The 18,794-nt window shown below is 43.1% G+C and overlaps 2 protein-coding genes across 2 annotated transcripts in view; one reads left to right on the top strand and one right to left on the bottom strand.

Annotated features, from left to right (window-relative positions):
* The window catches only part of c10h2orf76 (chromosome 10 C2orf76 homolog), a 29,114-nt gene extending 22,534 nt beyond the window's left edge, over positions 1–6,580 (bottom strand). The window contains exon 1 of the mRNA XM_072579613.1: positions 6,479–6,580. The gene's annotated coding sequence lies outside the window, so the exon portion shown is untranslated. The remainder of the gene's footprint in view (positions 1–6,478) is intronic.
* A 468-nt stretch (positions 6,581–7,048) lies between these two features.
* On the top strand, positions 7,049–13,118 carry dbi (diazepam binding inhibitor (GABA receptor modulator, acyl-CoA binding protein)). The gene is made up of 4 exons (XM_072579605.1): positions 7,049–7,204; positions 11,834–11,951; positions 12,035–12,097; positions 12,775–13,118. The coding sequence occupies exons 1-4, from the start codon at positions 7,196–7,198 to the stop codon at positions 12,849–12,851; spliced, it is 267 nt and encodes an 88-aa protein (XP_072435706.1). The 5' UTR covers positions 7,049–7,195; the 3' UTR covers positions 12,852–13,118.
* Positions 13,119–18,794: the final 5,676 nt, after the last annotated feature.

The following is an 18,794-nucleotide window of genomic DNA, read 5'->3' as shown; positions in this document are numbered from 1 at the left end:
CTGATGCAAAATAATCATTTAGTATCTCCCCCATTTTCTGTGGCTCCACACAAAGGCCGCCTTGCTGATCTTTGAGGGGCCCTTTTCTCTCCCTAGCTACATAGATTAGATTATTTACAGTGTGGAAACAGGCCCTTTGGCCCAACAAATGCACACCAACCCACCACCTTACATTTACCCCTGCACCTAACACTACGGGCAATTTAGCATGGCCAATTCACCTAACCTGCACATTTTTGGACTGTGGGAGGAAATCACAGCACCCAGAGGAAACCCACGCAGACACGGGGAGAATGTGCAAACTCCACACAGTCAGTTGCCTGAGGCAGGAATTCAACCTGGGTCTCTGGCACTGTGAGGGAGCAGTGCTTACCACCGTGCCGCCCGCCCCTTTGTCCTTAATATATTTGTAAAAACCCTTTGGATTCTCCTTAATTCTATTTGCCAAAGCTATCTCATGTCCCCTTTTTGCCTTCCTGATTTACCTCTTAAGTATACTCCCATTTCCTTTATACTCTTCTAAGGATTCACTCGATCTATCCTGTCTATACCTGACATATGGCTTCCTTTTTTTTCTTAACCAAACTTGCAATTTCTTTAGTCATCCAGCAATCCCTACAAGCCTTCCCTTTCACCCTGACAGGAATATACTTTCTCTGGATTCTTCTTATTTCCTTTCTGAAGGATTCCCATCTTCCAGCTGTCCCTTTACCTGCAAACATCTGCCTCCAATCAGCTTTCGAAAGTTCTTGCCTAATACTGTCAAAATTGGCCTTTCTCCAATTTAGAACTTCAACTTTTAGATCTGGTCTATCCTTTTCCATCACTATTTTAAAACAAATAGAATTATGGTCGCTGGCCCCAAAGTGCTCCCCCCACTGACACCTCAGTCACCTGCCCTGCCTTATTTCCCAAGAGTAGGTCAAGTTTTGCACCTTCTCTAGTAGGTGCATACTGACTCAGAAAATTGTCTTGTACGCACATAAGAAATTCCTCTCCATCTAAACCCTTAACACTATGGCAGTCCCAGTCGATGTTTGGAAAGTTAAAATCCCCTACCATAACTATCCTATTATTCTTACAGATAGATGAGATCTCCTTACAAGTTTGTTTCTCAATTTCCCGCTGATTATTAGAGGGTCCATAATACAATCCCAATAAGGTGATCAGCCCTTTCTTATTTCTCAGTTCCACCCAAATAACTTCCCTGGACTTATTTCCGGGAATATCCTCCCTCAGCACAGCTGTAATGCTATCCCTCCTCTCTTGCTTCCCTTTCTATCCTTCCTGTAGCACTTGTATCCTGGAACATTAAGCTGCCAGTCCTGTCCATCCCTGAGCCATGTTCCTAACCATGCCCTGAGTTAATCTGCCTTCCCTGTTAGGCCCCTTGCATTCAAATAAATGCAGTTTAATTTATTAGTCCTACCTTGTCCCTGCCCACTCTGACTGTTTGACTCACTTCTGTTCTCAACTGTACCAGTCTCAGATTGATCTATTTCCTCACTATCTCCCTGGGTCTCCCCACCACCTTACTAGTTTAAATTCTCCCAAGCAGTTCTAGCAAATTTCCCTGCCAGTATATTAGTCCCCTTCCAATTTAAGTGCAATCCATCCTTCTTGTACAGGTCACTTCTACCCCAAAAGAGATTCCAATGATCCAAAAATGTGAATCCTTCTCCCATGCACCAGCTCCTCAGCCATGTATTCATCTACTCTATTCTCCTAATCCTGCCCTCACTAGTTCACAGCACTGGGAGTAATCCAGATATTACTATCCTTGAGGACCTCCTTTTTAAATTTCTGCCTAACTCTCTGTAATCTCCCTTCAGAATCTCAACTTTTTCCCTTCCTATATCGTTGGTTCCAATGTGGACAATGACTTCTTGCTAGCCCCTCTCCCCGTGAGAACATGCTGCACCCTGTTGTGGTTCTGTTCGCCGAGCTGGGAATTTGTGTTGCAGACATTCCGTCCCCTGTCTAGGTGACATCCTCAGTGCTTGGGAGCCTCCTGTGAAGCACTTCTGTGATCTTTCCTCCGGCATTTGTAGTGGTTTGAATCTGCCGGTATTGACAACACTACTATTATAGGACAAGCCAAACAGAGAACAGCCAAGGAATTCCTAGAGGCATGGCACTCATCCACAGATTCAATCAATAAGCACATCGATCTGGACCCAATATACTGGCCACTGTAACAGACAGCTGGAACTGACAACCGGAAGCGGCAGATTCAAACCACTACAAATGCTGGAGGAAAGATCACAGAAGTGCTTCACAGGAGGCCCCCAAGCACTGAGGATGTCACCTAGACAGGGGACGAAACGTCTGCAACACAAATTCCCAACTCGGCGAACAGAACCACAACAACGAGCACCCGAGCTACAAATCTTCTCACAAACTTTGAATTCTGCAACCTCTCTGAGACACCCTTGATCCTGGCACCAGGGAAACAACACACCATTCTGTTTTTTCTCTACTGGCCATAGAAACGTCTGTCTGTACCTCGGACTACTGAATCCCCTAACACAATTGATCTCTTGGAAGCCGATGTACCCCTCGTTGCATTACAGCCAGTCTCAATACCAGAATCTTGGCTGTTTGTGCTGCGTTCCCCTGAGAAATCATCACTCCCTACATTTTCCAAAACAGCATACCTGTTTGAAATGGGTATATCCACAAAAGACTCCTGTCCTAGGTGCCGACTTCTCTTACCCTTCCTGGAGTTAACCCATCTATGTGACTGTATCTGAGACTTTCCCCTCTTCATATAACTGCCATCCATCACATACTGCTGCTGTTGCAAATTCCTCATCGCTTCTATCTATTTCTCCAACCGATCCACTCGACCTGATAAGATTCGCATCCAACAGCATTTATGGCAGTTATAATCCGCAGTAACCCTTAAACTCTCTTTAAACTCCCACGTCTGACAAGAAGTACATATCACTGCAAAGGCCATTTTTGCTCCTTCACAATCTACAGACCCAGAAAATAACAACTTCTTATTCCTCTACAAACACTGCACCAGGTTAAATTAATAGCTATGGCTTATATTTTAAGCTTAATCAAGAGACTTATCTACAAAAACATATAATCAAGAAAGAACCCACTATACTCACTAATACAGCTTTTCTCTTGGACAGACTTAAAACAACAATTAACTTATCTGATTCTGTGTTGTGAACTTCGCCCAAACCAGTTCCTCCAAGATTAGTTGTGAAACTCACTGTTTGTTAATTTTCCCAGATGCACTCCGAGGTCCAGCGACACATGGCACAGAACAATAAAGTGGATTGCCAGTGTCCTCAGACAAAACAAAACTCAGACAAACTATTTTATTAGCAAGGATTAGTTCAAGCACAACAATTTTTAATGCATTTATTGATGCTTTCATCAACCTTTCAAACATGACACATTCGGTAAAACTCCTCTCAATTTTCCCAATAATCTTTCTGCTCATTACTTTAGGTCAATGCTGTTAACAGAAATATGTCCTTCCTATCCCCTCAGTTGAGAATCCTCACAATTTTGTATGCATATATTTTGAAGAAAACAACCCAAGTCAAACGAATCTTCCTTTGTTAAAAGTTTTCATTGACAAAGCCTTTTTAAAACTCCTCTGTTTCCCATTTACTGAGGCCAAACCTCCAAACCTAACTAGTATTTTATATAGTTCTACCTTAATTTCTTATATTTCATTCATTGGCTAATATAGGAATTATTTTAGATTAGATTAGATTAGATTAGATTACTTACAGTGTGGAAACAGGCCCTTCGGCCCAACAAGTCCACACCGCACCCGCCGAAGCGTAACCCATCCATACCCCTACATCTATATCTACCCCTTACCTAACACTATGGGCAATTTAGCATGGCCAATTCACCTGACCTGCACATCTTTGGAGTGTGGGAGGAAACCGGAGCACCCGGAGGAAACCCACGCAGGCACGGGGAGAATGTGCCAATTCCACACAGATAGTCGCCCAAGGCTGGAATTGAATCCAGGACCCTGGCGCTATGAACTAGCATTGCTACCCATGAGCCGTCATGCCACCCTTGTCCGCTTGTAGTAGGAATTTAGGACATGGAAGCCAGTTACCCCAGCAGATACGTTTAGTTTGTGCAGTGTCCCCTCCGGGGGAATTTGGATATAAATCTAAAAGGTATTTAATGTTTAGGATTTAGATTTATGAAGAGTTCATTACAGTAGATTCAATAAGGAATCATCAAATTATCTCCACAGTTCATGGAAAAGAACTTTTGAAGGAGTTAGTAGAAATTTAAGGAGTTGAAATAGAGGTATACTTCATCTGGACTTGAATCTCTGTAAATTATGGTATTGGGAATCAGGTTGAGACTTGGTTTTGATGTTTGTATTAAGGTATTTGTAATTGTAATGGCTTTATTTTCGTCTTTCTTTTGTGTTCTTACCTTTCTTATGTGAATATACTACAGCGCCTTTTAATTAAATAAACATATTAAATATATGGTGTATCAAACCATGTTTAATTCTGGGATTGATTTACCCAGAAATTGTCAGTTGGATCATAATAATGGCCAATTTTTTAAACACCTGCAAACTTTATCATTATTTCCCTTATATATCTATGTAAAGGCTTGATGTATGCTACAATGGCCTACTTTACCTGTTCCAGAATTGGAGGTTTCAAACATTGGATGATGAGTGGACTTGCGGGTGGATGGGGTAGTGAAGAAGGTGTTTGGTATGCTTGCCTTAATTGGTCAGTGTATTGAGAATAGGAATTGGGAGGTCATGTTGCACCAATACAGGACATTGGTTAGGTCACTATTGGAATACTGCATGCAGTTCTGCTATAGGAAAGTTGTTCGAAACTTGAAAAGACTTATAAGGATGTTGCCAAGGTTGCAGGGTTTGAACTCTCAGGAGAGGCTCAATGGACTATTTTCTTTGGACCATTGGAGGCTGAGAAGTGACTTTATAGAGATTTTGGGGTGGCACGGTGGCTCAGTGGTTAGCACTACTGCCTCATAGCACCAGGGTCCCAGGTTCAATTCCAGCTTCGGGTGACTGTGTGGAGTTTGCACATTCTCCCTATGTCTGTGTGGGTTTCCTCCCACAGTCCAAAGATGTGCAGGCCAAGTGAATTGGGCATGCTAAATTGCCCATAGTGTTAGGTGCATTAGTCAGAGGGAAATGGGTCTGGGTGGGTTACTCTTCAGAGGATTGGTTGGGCCAAAGGGTCTGTTTCCAAATTGTAGAGAATCTAATCTTATAAAATTATGAGGGGCATGGATAGAGTAAGTAGACAAGGACTTTCCCCTGGGGCAAGGGAATCCAAAACTAGGAGGCATAAATTCAAGGTGATAGGGGAATGATTTAAAAGGCACTTAAAGGGCAACTCTTTCACACTGAGGGTGATGTGTGTATGTAATGGGCTGTCAGAAAAAGTGGTGGAGGCTGATACGACTACAACATTTAAAAGGCTTCTGGATATGGCACATGAATACGGCTTAGAGGGATATGGGCCAAATTTTGGCAAATAGGGCTAGAGTTATTTAGTTAAAAATCACACCACCAGGTTATAGTTTAGTTTCACCTGCACATCCACCAATGTCATTTATTGTATCCATTGCTCCTGATGCGGTCTCCTCTACATTGGGGAGGCCTTCTCACAGAGCGCTTTATGGAACATCTCTGGGATACCCGCACCTATCAACCCCACTGCCCCATAGCCCAAGATTTCAACTCCCTCTCCCACTCTGCTGAGGACATGCAGGTCTTGGATCTACTCCACCGCCACTCCCTCACCCCTGACGCCTGGAGGAAGAACGCCTCATCTTCCGCCTTGGAACACTTCAACCCCAGGGCATCAATATGGACTTCACCAGTTTCCTAATTTCCCCTCCCCTCAGTTCCAACCTTCCAGCTGTCCTACCTGCCAATCTTCCTTCCCACCTATCCACTCCACCCTCCTCTCTGACCTATCCCCTTCATCCCCACCTCCATCCAACTATTGTACTCTTGGTTAGCTTCTCCCCAGCCCCACACTCCTCCATTTATCTCTCCATCCTTCATTCCTGACCTGCTGTGCTTTTCCAGCACCACCCTAATCCAGGTTATAGTCCAACAGGTTTATTTGGAAGCACTAGCTTTTGTAGCGCTGTGCCTTTATCAGTGGTTGTGGAGAATAACATTGTAAGACACAGAATTCATAGCAAATGTTCACAGTGTGATGTAACTGAAATTATATATTGTTTAAGTCCCTCATCTGAACAACCAATACAGGAAATCGCCCAGCAATGAAATGAGAGGAAATTTCTGCAAGATGGACTCAAACTGCCTTCAGTGGTTTTCCCAGGGAGGTTTTGTACAGTATTTGAACTTGGTTATGTTGTTTCTCTGAAATTAGATACATCTCATCAGGCTAACATGAATGACACTATTTATAATAAATTCTAATCTCAAGAACATGGTGAAAGGACAGGTTCATACCTGGAGTGGGAGAGGCCTTCCTCGTTGGAGTGGCCTAGAGGGAAGAGGCGGGGCCAGTATTCATCAGTGTTGAGCAACGGGACAGGGTCAGGACAGAGTGATCTCGAGGGACGGGGCGGGGTCACGATGGTGCGGTCTCTAGGGGTGGGGCCAGGAATGGTGCGTCTGGAGGGAAGGGGCAGGATAGGGAAGTGCGGTGTAGTGGGGCGGGGCCAGAAGTTGAGGAGAGCGGCGGGGCCAGGATGGTGCGGTGTGCAGGAGAGGGGCGGGGTCAGGATGGTGCGGTGTGCAGGAGAGGGGCGGGGTCAGGATGGTGCGGTGTGCAGGAGAGGGGCGGGGTCAGGATGGTGCGGTGTGCAGGAGAGGGGCGGGGTCAGGATGGTGTGGTGTGAAGGGGCGGGCCGGGTCAGGATGATGCAGATGTGCAGGAGAGGCGCGAAGCCAGGATGGTGCGGTACGGACGAATGGGGCGGGGCCAGGATGTAATGGTACGGAGTAGAGGGGCGGGGCCGGGATGGAGCGGTATGGATGAGAGAGGCGGGGCCAGGATGGTGCTTTACGAATGGGGCGGGGCCAGGATGACGGGTCATTCCCTCCTAGGCCCGCCAATCAGAGAACGCGGTGTGGCAGTATTACGCCCGGGATTGGCGCCGCCGTAGTCGCACACCGCTTTGAGAGCGTGCAGTTGGAGTGGGTTACATCGAGTAAGCGGCAGCAATGGCACAGGTAAAAGCAGTGGCTGTAGGAATAGGCAGACTCCGGCCGGGCATGAATGGTGGAGGTAGTTATGGAGTTATAAAATCTGATGGTTTGTATCGTTGTGCGGTCTGATTTGCCTGGCTCCTCGCCTGCGGGTGGAGGGGCTGTAGCCGCAGTCTCTGGGCTGGCTCTGATTGTGGACTCCACGCCCTGTAACTCGGGCTCGTTATATATCACGGTTCTCCCACTGCTGCCAACCACTGAGTCTGCTGTGGCCTGCCCTCCTGCATCAGCTTCATCACCCCACCGGGAAGTCTACGATTTTAGGGAATTTTCGGCGCCTCCAAATGGGTGCGTCTCCCTCTAAGATCCCATCGCGGATGACAAAGCCATTTAGACTCTAACAAGGTATCTGCAAACTGGAGAAGCAAAATAGCTTAGTAGAGGGATTAACTCACATTTTAAAACATACCTTTGTAGATTCTTCTGGCAGTCAGCACAATTCCTTATTGGAAATATTTCTAATATCAAACGATAAACGGAAAGGTGCATCGCAATGCCTTAAATGTGCCTCTAACTTTATAGCGGAATACGTTTTTAATACATAAAATTGTTGCGAAAAAGATCCTTATCGTACAACCATGGGCGTTTGTTATTGGCCCAAGTATCGTAACGTACCAGCCAGCAATTGACCAGTAGTACTGGTAAATGCAAATGTGCAAAATTATAGATGTCTCCTTTAATGCATTGGAGATGCTGGTGTTGGACCTTTTTTAATGTTATTACTTTAAAGTTATTCCGAGGTGTCGGAATCGTAGAAGTCTGCACTGGAGATAAAAGGCCCTTTGGCCCACTAAGTTTGCAACAATGAAAAAGAAGGACCTAACTAATCTACTGCTATTTTCCTGCACTGTGCCCAGAGTCTTGTATTCTTTAATGGTCGAAGTGTATACCTAAATACTAAACTGTTATGAGGGTTAGTGCCTCTATCATCCCTTACAGACAGAGTTCCAGATTCCCATTACTCTTTTCCTCACAAGTGCTCTAAATCTCCTGTTCCTTAGCTTTTAACTGTGTCCCTGGTCAGTGATCCCAACGGGACCCTGTCTCTGCCCCCTCAATTTTATAAATCTCAATCATATCTCCCTACTCCCCGAGGGTTGGGAAAGTTGAAAAATATAAAATTTTTCAAGCGGCTTGGGATTGGAGCAGCTCAGTAAATGTTTCCCTGACATTGGGAATCTAGAAAATGGGAGTACTATGTCAGTTTGGAGTTGGCAAATTATTTTGTAAAGTTTGTTCACTAAAGATTGTGTGTCTATGGTATTCGCAACCCTGAAGGATTTGTTCAAGACGGAGGTTGATTATAATTTTGGGTATAAACAAACATTGAAGTGTTGGGGTTGAGTCATAAATAATAGCACCACTCTAATCTACCTGCCAATCTCCCTTCCCACCTATCTGCTCCACCCTTCCCTCTGATCTATTGCCACCCCCATTCACCTATTGTATTCTTTGGCACCTTCTCCCCAGCCACACTCTTTCACCCACCACGCCCCCACTTATCTCTCCACCCGGAGGCTCCCTGCCTCCATTCCTGATGAAGGACTTTTGCCCAAAATGTCAATTTTCCTGCTCCTCAGATGCTGCCTGACCTGCTGTGCTTTTCCAGCACCACTCTAAACTCATTTTAAAAAACTGTCAGCAATTATTAACAATAACTTACCTACCAGCTTTAACATAATGAAACACCCAAATTAGCACATCAGAAACGTTATGGAAGGAAGTGATTCCAAGACTCATTCTAGGTGAGGGAGTCACAAGTTTTATCAGAGTTTCAAAAAGCCTCTTTGAAGTCTACAGTGAGGTAGAGAGATGGTGGAGTATAGAGAAAGGTTACGTGGAACAGATTTATGGAGGATAAGAGGAGAATGAATCCATGAGGGACAGCATCAAATTGAAATAAAGGTTAAAATTGTAGAAAATAAAAAGTAACTTGGAGAAGAGGCTGAGGAGGGAAAGCAAAGAAGTGATTAGGGCAACTCAGTGGTTAGCACTGCAGCTTCACAGCGCCATGGACCTGGGTTCAATTCCAGCCTTGGGTGACTGTGCAAACTCCAACAGACACTCTGAGTGTCTATGTAGGTTTCCTCCCATAGTCCAAAGATGTGCAGGCTAGGTGAATTTGCCATACTAAATTGCTCATAGTGTTCAGGGATGTGTAAGTTAGGTGCACTTGTCAAGGGAAATGTAAAGTAATGGGGTAGGGGAATGGGTTTTGGTGTGATACTTTTCAGAGGTTTGGTGTGGACTTGTTGAGTCAAATGGCCGGTTTCCACACGAAGAGGTCTATGAACGAAAATCTGTGATGGCATTTTTACTGTCCTTGGCAAGGTGGTATTGAATGATGATTTTGAAAGAGAGTTGAGTACAAAGTGTATATATAGAGTTAGAGTTGTACAGCATGGAAACAGACCCTTCGGTCCAACCTATCCATGCCGACTACGTATCCCAACCCGATCTAGTCCCACCTGCCAGCACCTGGTACATTCCACTCCAAACCCTTCCCATCCAAATTCCTTTTAAATGTTGCAATTGTACCAGCCTCCACCACTTCCTCTGGCAACTCATTCCATACACGTACCATCCCCTGCATGAAAAAGTTCCACCTTATCTGAAGAAAGTGATAGTGTTAGAGGACCTGTAGATGAAGTCAAGATGTGATCTTGTCATAATCACTGAACTGCTGCTATCAGAGCTCTGAGGGATTATTTGATGCGAGATGTAGTTTGCTAAGCAGGTTTCATTAGGTGTCATCACTCAAGAAGGTTCTGTTAATAATATCTGTGTGATAATCCACAATAAGTTAATGGATGGCAGCACCCTTGTTATAAGTGAAAGGACGTTCTGGAGGGAGATGTGTGGAAGTATGGTGACAGATGATCTGCTGGCAGTGTCCACAAAGTCAGTAGTAAGAGGTGAGAGTTTGACAGGGAGCGAGACTTAGCTCCCAGTTGGTGGGAAGGTCGAAAGTGGTTGAAGCAATTGGGGTTGCTGCTCAAAATGATCCAGCACTGAGTACATTAATGAACCTGTCAATAGATGTAAAGAGAACTGGAGGAAAACTGTAAGCTTATCTTCCAGTGAGAGAGAGAGCAGGAACATTCCTGAATCCCCAAGGCTTGTGGTCGGGAAATAGGAGGGCAGAGTGCCTGAGTATGCACTTGCATACGGAGTATGAAGGGTAAAGAGAAAAGAGGTTGAGAGTGTGATACTTTACAAGATATGACCATTGACGAGTTACTATCTTTCAGCTTAATCACAGACCAATTTCCTTGGAAGAGGAGTCAAAACATCTGAAACCCACATCACACAATCTATTTCAATATTATTGCTTGTGGTTCACTGAGCTAAGCACCAAACGAGAATTGATGTTAATTTTTATAAAAACATTTACTTTGTTCAGTTATCATCGTTATCAATTGAATGTTGTTAAAGAGTTGCAATTGACATCTGGTCATGACTTCAGTCACATACTACAAGGAACTGAGATGAAAGAGCAAAATAATTACATGAAGTATGTTTCGTATTAGAGCTAAGGGATTGAAAGGCACCAAGCTACTAAATTACTGACTAAATGCTTCAGAGTACATTTTCCTAATTCTGCTGCAGATGTAACTCAGAATTAGAAATGCTCAATGTCACCTTAGAATGAGCCGATTACAGACAAATATGGGGAAAGCAGTGATGAGACCCAGCCTGTTATTGGTCTCTAAATAGATTACATTAATAATGTATTTACTGTAACTGTGTTCATTGTGGAGATCTGATTACTTGTTTGATCTCTTGATCTCTTCAAGAAGGTATAATTATTAGGGAGCCCATACAGAGCCAACTATCTTGGCAAGGATTTTAGTTGGCAATCATATCTTTTATAATGAAAAGGTTTGTAGCTCAGGTTGAGGTTCTGAATGTAGGTTTGCTCACTGAGTTGGAAAATGAATTTTCAGATGTTTTGTCACCATAGTAGGTGACATCATTAGCAAGCTTCTGGATGAAGAATGGAAATGACTACCAGACTAATCAGACCTCTTGGCGTCATGGTAGCTCACAAGCCCACCAACACATTAAAACCGCAGCTAAAGAACTTGAAAGACCCTATCCAGACAACAAGCAAAACTAATGTCATATACAAAATACCTTGCAAGGACTGTAACAAACACTACATTGGACAAACAGACAGAAAACTAGCCACAAAAAGACATTACCTACTCTCACTAGTATCCTTATATACAGATGAGGAAGGACACCTGACTGGGAGAACAAATCCATCCCAGAACAAGCCAACAGAAAGGCGCATGGCATTCCAACTGGAACTCTATCAACAAACACATTGACTTGGATCCCATTTACCACACCCTGAGGAAAAAGAACAGGAAATTGCATCATCATGGGAAATGACATCAGCAACCCATTGAAACCTTAAACACACAAATAGAAAGTGGGCCATGCCACCAGTGCTACACTGGAGGCTCACTGATGTTACTTAATATGGTGATGAAACAACATCTGAAAAAATGAACCTTTCAGCTCAGTGTGCAAACCTACATCCAATATCTTTGAGACTTATCATCTGAATTCTTCTTTCTATTTTAGGGTGATTTTGAAAAGGCAGCAGAAGAAGTTAAACAACTCAAGTCACAACCATCTGATGATGAAATGTTGGCTGTCTACAGTCTATACAAACAGGCAACAGTTGGAGATGTGAATACAGGTTTGTTAGTGACAAAGTTCAGTACTAATATCGCTTGGAGTAGAGCTGTTATTCGTCAATTAAAATTGCTTTTATTTTCCCAGATCGTCCCGGCATGTTTGATCTAAAAGGAAAGGCCAAGTGGGATGCGTGGAGTGCACGTAAAGGTTTGTACAAAAATTCTTTAATTTTATTTCTATAGATATAAACTTCTAAAGTTTATATGAAACAATTTTTGAAGTTCTATAAATTATATGAAAATGAATTTTTCTAATTATCCAACATAACTATGTATGGTAACTTGAATAGGTTTGAAGTAGTCTATCCAGTTTATCTCGTGTGCTCTCTATGTATTACTACTCATAATCTCTGTTAATTACATGCATTAATAGCTATTATCTATCTTCTATTCGTAAAGCTATAACATGAGTTTGCTAGTTAATCTGAAATTTGGCTTGACTTCTGACTATCAAGAGTCACTAGTAAAATTTGAGATTGTGTAAAATTAAATATGTCCTGTAAATATAAAATGATAATTAAAAGTTCTTAGATTAGTGCCTGCTGTACCTAGTTAGCTGATCCCATGTGGTTTACTATTAGAGCAACTCTTCTTATTAAAGAGGAAGACAAAATAAGTACAAGAATTATATCCTGGTATTTATAATCTCCATCTAGATATTCCATTTCAAGAAAAGTTTTGACCATTTCTGTGGATGCACAATTTCTTTAGCAGTGTATTAATTAAGTTATGAAGTGTTTTCATGTATGAAATAAAATCCTACTTGTAAATGATTTTAAAGATGCATTAAAAAAATTGTCTCCAATTTGTTGTTGACCTAATTAGGAACAAGTAAAGAAGAAGCAATGACTATGTACATCTCAAAAGTTCAAGAGCTGAAGGAAAAGTATGGAATGAACTAAAATGTAACTTTTTTTAAAAAAAGCTTTGATCTTTAGACTGCAGTTGTAGAAAAATGCACTGACTAATTTGTTTCCTCATGATACACATAGAGGAGATAATATTTAACCAACTGCCTTAATGGTAGTTACATTTGTGATTTTTCTATTAAAAGTATGGTAATTTGTATCACTTATTAATGTTTAATCATATCAGTGAATTCAATACTGGCTTTTCTGTAAACCTCTTAAGAAAAATAAAATGACAACAGGGATACAATTAACAACTCATTTGTGCCTTTGTTGTTTTGATTATGAAATATCTTGAAATAGAGTTGTAACCTTGTGTGGCACAGTGGCTAGCACTGCTGCCTCATAGTGCCAGTGACCTGGTTCAATTCCTGCCTCGGGCGACCATCTGTGTGGAGTTTGCACACACTCCCTGTGTCTGTGTGGGTTTCCTCTGGGTGCTCTGGTTTCCTCCTACAGTCCAAAAATATGCAGGTTAGGTGGATTGGCCATGCTAAATTGTCCACAATCCATGGTAAGTATAGGGTAGGGGAATGGGGCCGGGTGGGTTACATTTTGGAGGGTCGATGTGGACTTGTTGGGCTGAAGGGCCTGTTTTCATACTGTAGGAAAGCTAATCTTAAAAGAAAATTCTAATCTCCCATAGTTTCTCAATTTCACCAGTCGCTCTGTCCCGTAATATTAAAGTTGTAAACTTGAGAGTTCTGCCTGACTGCCCAAGCAAAAGGTTTGAGCTCAAATTCAGTGTGTTCTACGGTGTCATATGTTCGTCTATCATTGACTTCTTAACCCTTGTAGAATGGGGGTGACTGGCCACCTACCAGTAAATACTAAAACTCTGCAAACTGAATGGACTGTCCTAAAGTGTTTCCTCTATAATTTGGTAGATTGTTGTGCGAAAATCAAAAATGCTGTATTTTTTTTTTCTGATTGTGGCCCAGTCACCATAAGGGCCAATATGACCACAAATTTACCAGCAACTTATACTTTGCACTCTTGAAAATTTGTCATGTGACTCTAAACAGGGATGATTTTAACCTCTCTCACCTGTAGGGAACCTGAGATCACTATCTTTCTTTGCGTTGTTTATTTACTAGATGAAGAAAGATACTGCTTTCTGGGGAAGAAATTTCCACAGACTAACAACCCTTTGCGAACATGAAAAATTCTTCACCATCTTAAAAATAAGGCATGTTATTATACATCACTCTGGCAGCATCTTCTTTGATAATCATGCAAATCACTCATTTAGTACCTTAGCCATGCCCTCTGCTTCCATGCATTAATCTTCCCTCTGGTCCCACTCTTGCTCTTGCAATCCATTCACTACTTAAATACCTGCAAGAAGACTTGTATTCCATTTTATATTTGATAGCCTTTCCACATAATCTGTTTTTGGCTTATCCTCTCAACAATCCATATTCAGCTGGATTCGCATTTGTATTGCCAACCTGACGTACACGAAAGACAATCTCTTTATTTATTATCTTAAACTCCATTTGTTTCTTCAGCCAGGGAGTTCTGCTTTTGGTTGTTTTGCCTTCATGGGAATGTAACTAAATATCAATAGACAATAGGTGCAGGAGTCAGCCATTCTGCCCTTCAAGCCAGCACCACCATTCATTATGATCATGGCTGAACATCCTCAATCAGTATCCTGTTCTGCCTTATCCCCATAACCCTTGATTCCACTATCCTTAAGAGCTCTATCCAACTCTTTCTTGAAAGTATCCAGAGACTTGGCCTCCACAGCCTTCTGGAGCAGAGCATTCCATACACTCACCACTCTCTGGGTGAAGAAGTTTCATTCAAAGGCAGTTCCAAACTTAAATTTCCATTTACCTTTGACACATCTGATCTTTCTCTTCTGAAAAGTGGCTCTTCAACTTAAACTTTTACACTAGACTGCTATTAATCCTTTTCCAAGCCAACCTAAGTATTACAGCATTACCATCGCTGTCTCCTAAATGTCCGCCTCTTGACACTTGTTTCAATTGTCGAGAGTGGGGCGCTGGAAAAGCACAACAGGTCAGGTAGCATTGGAGGAGCAGGAGAATTGGTGTTTCGGCAAGAGCCCTTCATCAGAATGAGGCAGCAGGCTGAGGGGATGGTGAGATAAATGAAAGGGGGGAGGTTGGGGTTAGGGGGAGGGAAGGTAGCTAAGAGTATGAAACTGGTGAAATCCAGTTTCCTAATTTCCTGTCGTGGGCCGGAGGCACTGATGGTTGGATCCTTTATCCTTAAGTATAAGGCTCTTGGCTGAAACGTCGATTCTCCTGCTCAGATGCTGTCTGATGTGTTGTGCTTTATCAGCACCCCGCTCTCGACTCTGATCTCCAGCATCTGTAATCCTCACTTTCTCCTACTTGTTTCAATTGACACACCTTGTTCTCCAGAATCAAAGCCTCCTTCATTGTTGGGTTGTAAAGATACTAATCAATAAAATTTTATTGCATGCACTGCAGAAACCTTTTCCCCTTTGTGTGTTCTTTTATTCTAATGTAAACTGTAATAGTAATCTCACCAATGGAGGACTTTAACTGTGGAGGATTTTGCACCAATGCTCTGAATTTGCTGTTACAACTTTGCCACTATACGGCATGCTGTTAAACTACATCCTGGGGATGTGGGGCGGGGGGGGTCCCAAGCTGGCGGCAATCTAGGAAGATCGTGTTGCAGAGCTCCGCACCGCATTGCAAGCGGGACAAAGTCCTAACCTGCCCTACCTGGGCCATCACGATATCCTAAGACTCTAGAAAGGTTGTGGAGTCTCAGTAAACTGTCAGAGAGCAACTTACCTTGGCTTTTGCCATCCAGGGATGCCGAAGATGGGAGGAGGTACGTATGAGGCTGGGCCACAGGATCCTTGTACTCTATTTCCTACCGGGTCCTGGTGAAGGAGCTCACAAAATCTCATGAGATGTTGGGCAAGCAGATAGAGGAGAAGCTGGCCCCGATCTCTATCATGCTGCAGAAGCACGAACAGCAGCTGGGAGACCTGGAGAAAAGGATGGCTAAGGTAGAACACAGAGTTACAATGGTGGAAGCTGATACCAGTTCCTTTAAGGATAGGATCCAGGCCCTAGAGACGAAGGTCCGTAATTTGCTTGACCAGGTTGATGACCTCTAGAACAGGAACAGGAGAAAAGTAATTTAGATCGTCAAGTCTGCCGGAGGGTAAGGAAGGTGAGCGGCCGGTGGAATTTATTGAGGACTGGTTGCTGAAATTCCTTAACTTGGCGGCTGGAATGACAAGCTTGAAGATTGAGAGGGCTCACCGGTCCCGGCGCGGAGGTCAAGTCTGGACCAACGTCCTTGTCCTGTCTTGGTACGGTTTCATCACTATAGAGGTAAGGACAGAATTATGGAAACTTCCAGAATTCAGGGGAAGGATCCGAAGACCCTAGTTTGCAAGGTCTCTAAGATCCTGTTCTTCCAGGACTTCTCAACATCGGTGATCCAGAAAAGAAAATCCTATGGCAGCGTCAAGACTATGGGAGCTTGGGATTCAGTATTCTCTGAGGTATTCCGCGGTGCCAAGATTCACTAGATGGATCTGCACATCTCTTTGACACATTGGAGAAAGCAAGAGACTTTGTGGACAAATTAGCTTAATCTGAACAATTGAGTATGCACAAATAGTAGTGTTGTTTGGGTATATCTCTACTTTTCTTTAAAAAAAAGGAAGTCTGGTCGGGGCTTTCTTTTCCTTTTTCATTGGTAACAATCTGGTCTAAACTATGCTTGGGGACGGTTGGGATGTGGACTTTCAATTTCTAAGTTAAGTTATACCAAAGGATGGGTGGGATTCTTCCCTTTTTTTCAAAATTTCTTTTTTATATTGTCATTTCATGGTGTATTTTCTTTCTTTTCTGCTTGTGTTTCAGTGCAACTCTAGCTAGGAGGAGGGAAAATGGTTGGGATGGCTAGATGCCTACTTACGGGAAGTTTATGCCTAGTTCAGGTATTTAAATGCCCTGGCTGCAGTCTTAGCAGCGGGATGGGCAATTGGGTTTTGGAATATGTAGATGCCCCCTTTAGGCAGGGGGTGAGTTCCCCTATTCAGCGCACTTGACGCTGTATATGTTGGTTTGTTTTTAGTTTTTCTTGTATATAATATTTTATAGCTTTATAGGTTTGTTAACTGTAGACTTTTTAGTTTATGTAGTTTTTATGTTTGATGGATCTTGCAAAACTAAGACTTGGGAATTTGTAATTCGAGTTCCTCTGGAAACTAAATGTTACTGCAGAAGGTTATGACTAATGACTTGATTAAATGGTGTACTTGGAACATCAAGGGGAGTCACTGACCAATTAAGAGGAAAAAGGTATTCTTGAGTCTTAGAAAGGAAAAGGTGGATATTGCTTTACTACAGGCGACACACTTAGATGATAGGGAGCATTTGAAAATACAGCAGATTGGCTTTGATCGTGTTTACTTTCCATCTTTTAATACTAGAAAAAGGGGAGCGGCTATATTGGTTAGGAGGAATCTCCCATTTAGGTTACTAGAGTATGTTAAAGACACACAGGGAGGTTTGTAATCCTCAAAACCCTGATAAACAGGGAAGAATATGATGTTTTAAATGTTTATTGCCCTGCAGCCCATCCCCTCAAATTTCTGGTCGATGCGTTCTCGAAATTGATCAGTCCTAAGATCATAAGACCATAAGACCATAAGACATAGGAGTGGAAGTAAGGCCATTCGGCCCATCGAGTCCACTCTGCCATTCAATCATGGCTGATGGGCATTTCAACTCCTGAGTCCCGGCATATCATTATAGGGGGAGATTTTAATTGTCTTATGGATCCCACAGTACACAGGTTATCCAAAGGCCCCCCCCCCGATACCCTCTGTACAAACTAAACTGGTTTTGTGAAGGGCAGGTCGTGCCTCACAAACCTTATTGAATTCTTTGAGAAGGTGACTAAGGAGGTAGATGAGGGGAAAGCGGTAGATGTGGTATATATGGATTTTAGTAAGGCGTTTGATAAGGTCCCCCATGGTAGGCTACTGCAGAAAATACAGAGATATGGCATTGAGGGTGAGTTGGAGGTTTGGATTAGGAATTGGCTGGCTGGAAGAAGACAGGGTAGTAGTTGATGGCAAAGGTTCATCTTGGAGTGCCGTCACTAGCGGTGTTCTGCAAGGATCTGTTTTGGGACCATTGCTGTTTGTCATTTTTATAAATGACCTGGAGGAAGGGTTAGAAGGTTGGGTGAGCAAGTTTGCGGGTGATACGAAAGTCGGAGGAGTTGTAGACAGTGAGGAAGGATGTGGCAGGTTACAGCGGGATATAGAGAAGCTGCAGAGCTGGGCAGAAAGGTGGCAAATGGAGTTCAATGTAGCTAAGTGTGAGGTGATTCACTTTGGTAAGAGTAACAAAAAGATGGGGTACTGGGCTAATGGTCGGATACTTGGTAGTGTGGAAGAGCAGAGGGATCTTGGTGTCCATGTACACAGATCTCTGAAAGTTGCCACCCAGGTAAATAGTGCAGTGAAGAAGGCATATGGCGTACTGGCTTTTATTGGTAGAGGAATTGAGTTCCGGAGTCCTGAGGTCATGCTGCAGTTGTATAAGACTCTGGTGCGGCCGCACCTGGAATATTGTGTGCAGTTTTGGTCGCCATACTATAGGAAGGATGTGGAGGCACTGGAACGGGTGCAGAGGAAGTTTACCTGGTATGGTAGGAAGATCCTATGAGGAAAGGCTGAGGCACTTGGGGTTGTTTTCATTGGAGAAAAGAAGGTTTAGGGGTGACTTGATAGAGGTGTACAAGATGATTAGGGGGTTAGATAGGGTTGACAGTGAGAACCTTTTTCCATGTATGGAGTCAGCTATTACAAGGGGGCATAGCTTTAAATTAAGGGGGGGTAGATATAGGACTGATGCTAGGGGTAGGTTCTTCACTCAGCGAGTCGTAAGTTCATGGAAT

The sequence above is a fragment of the Chiloscyllium punctatum genome, chromosome 10, assembly GCF_047496795.1.
Source record: "Chiloscyllium punctatum isolate Juve2018m chromosome 10, sChiPun1.3, whole genome shotgun sequence".
NCBI lineage: Eukaryota > Metazoa > Chordata > Chondrichthyes > Orectolobiformes > Hemiscylliidae > Chiloscyllium > Chiloscyllium punctatum.
The sequence above is the reverse complement of the archived record's forward strand: the minus strand, read 5'-3'. Positions and strand labels throughout refer to the sequence as shown.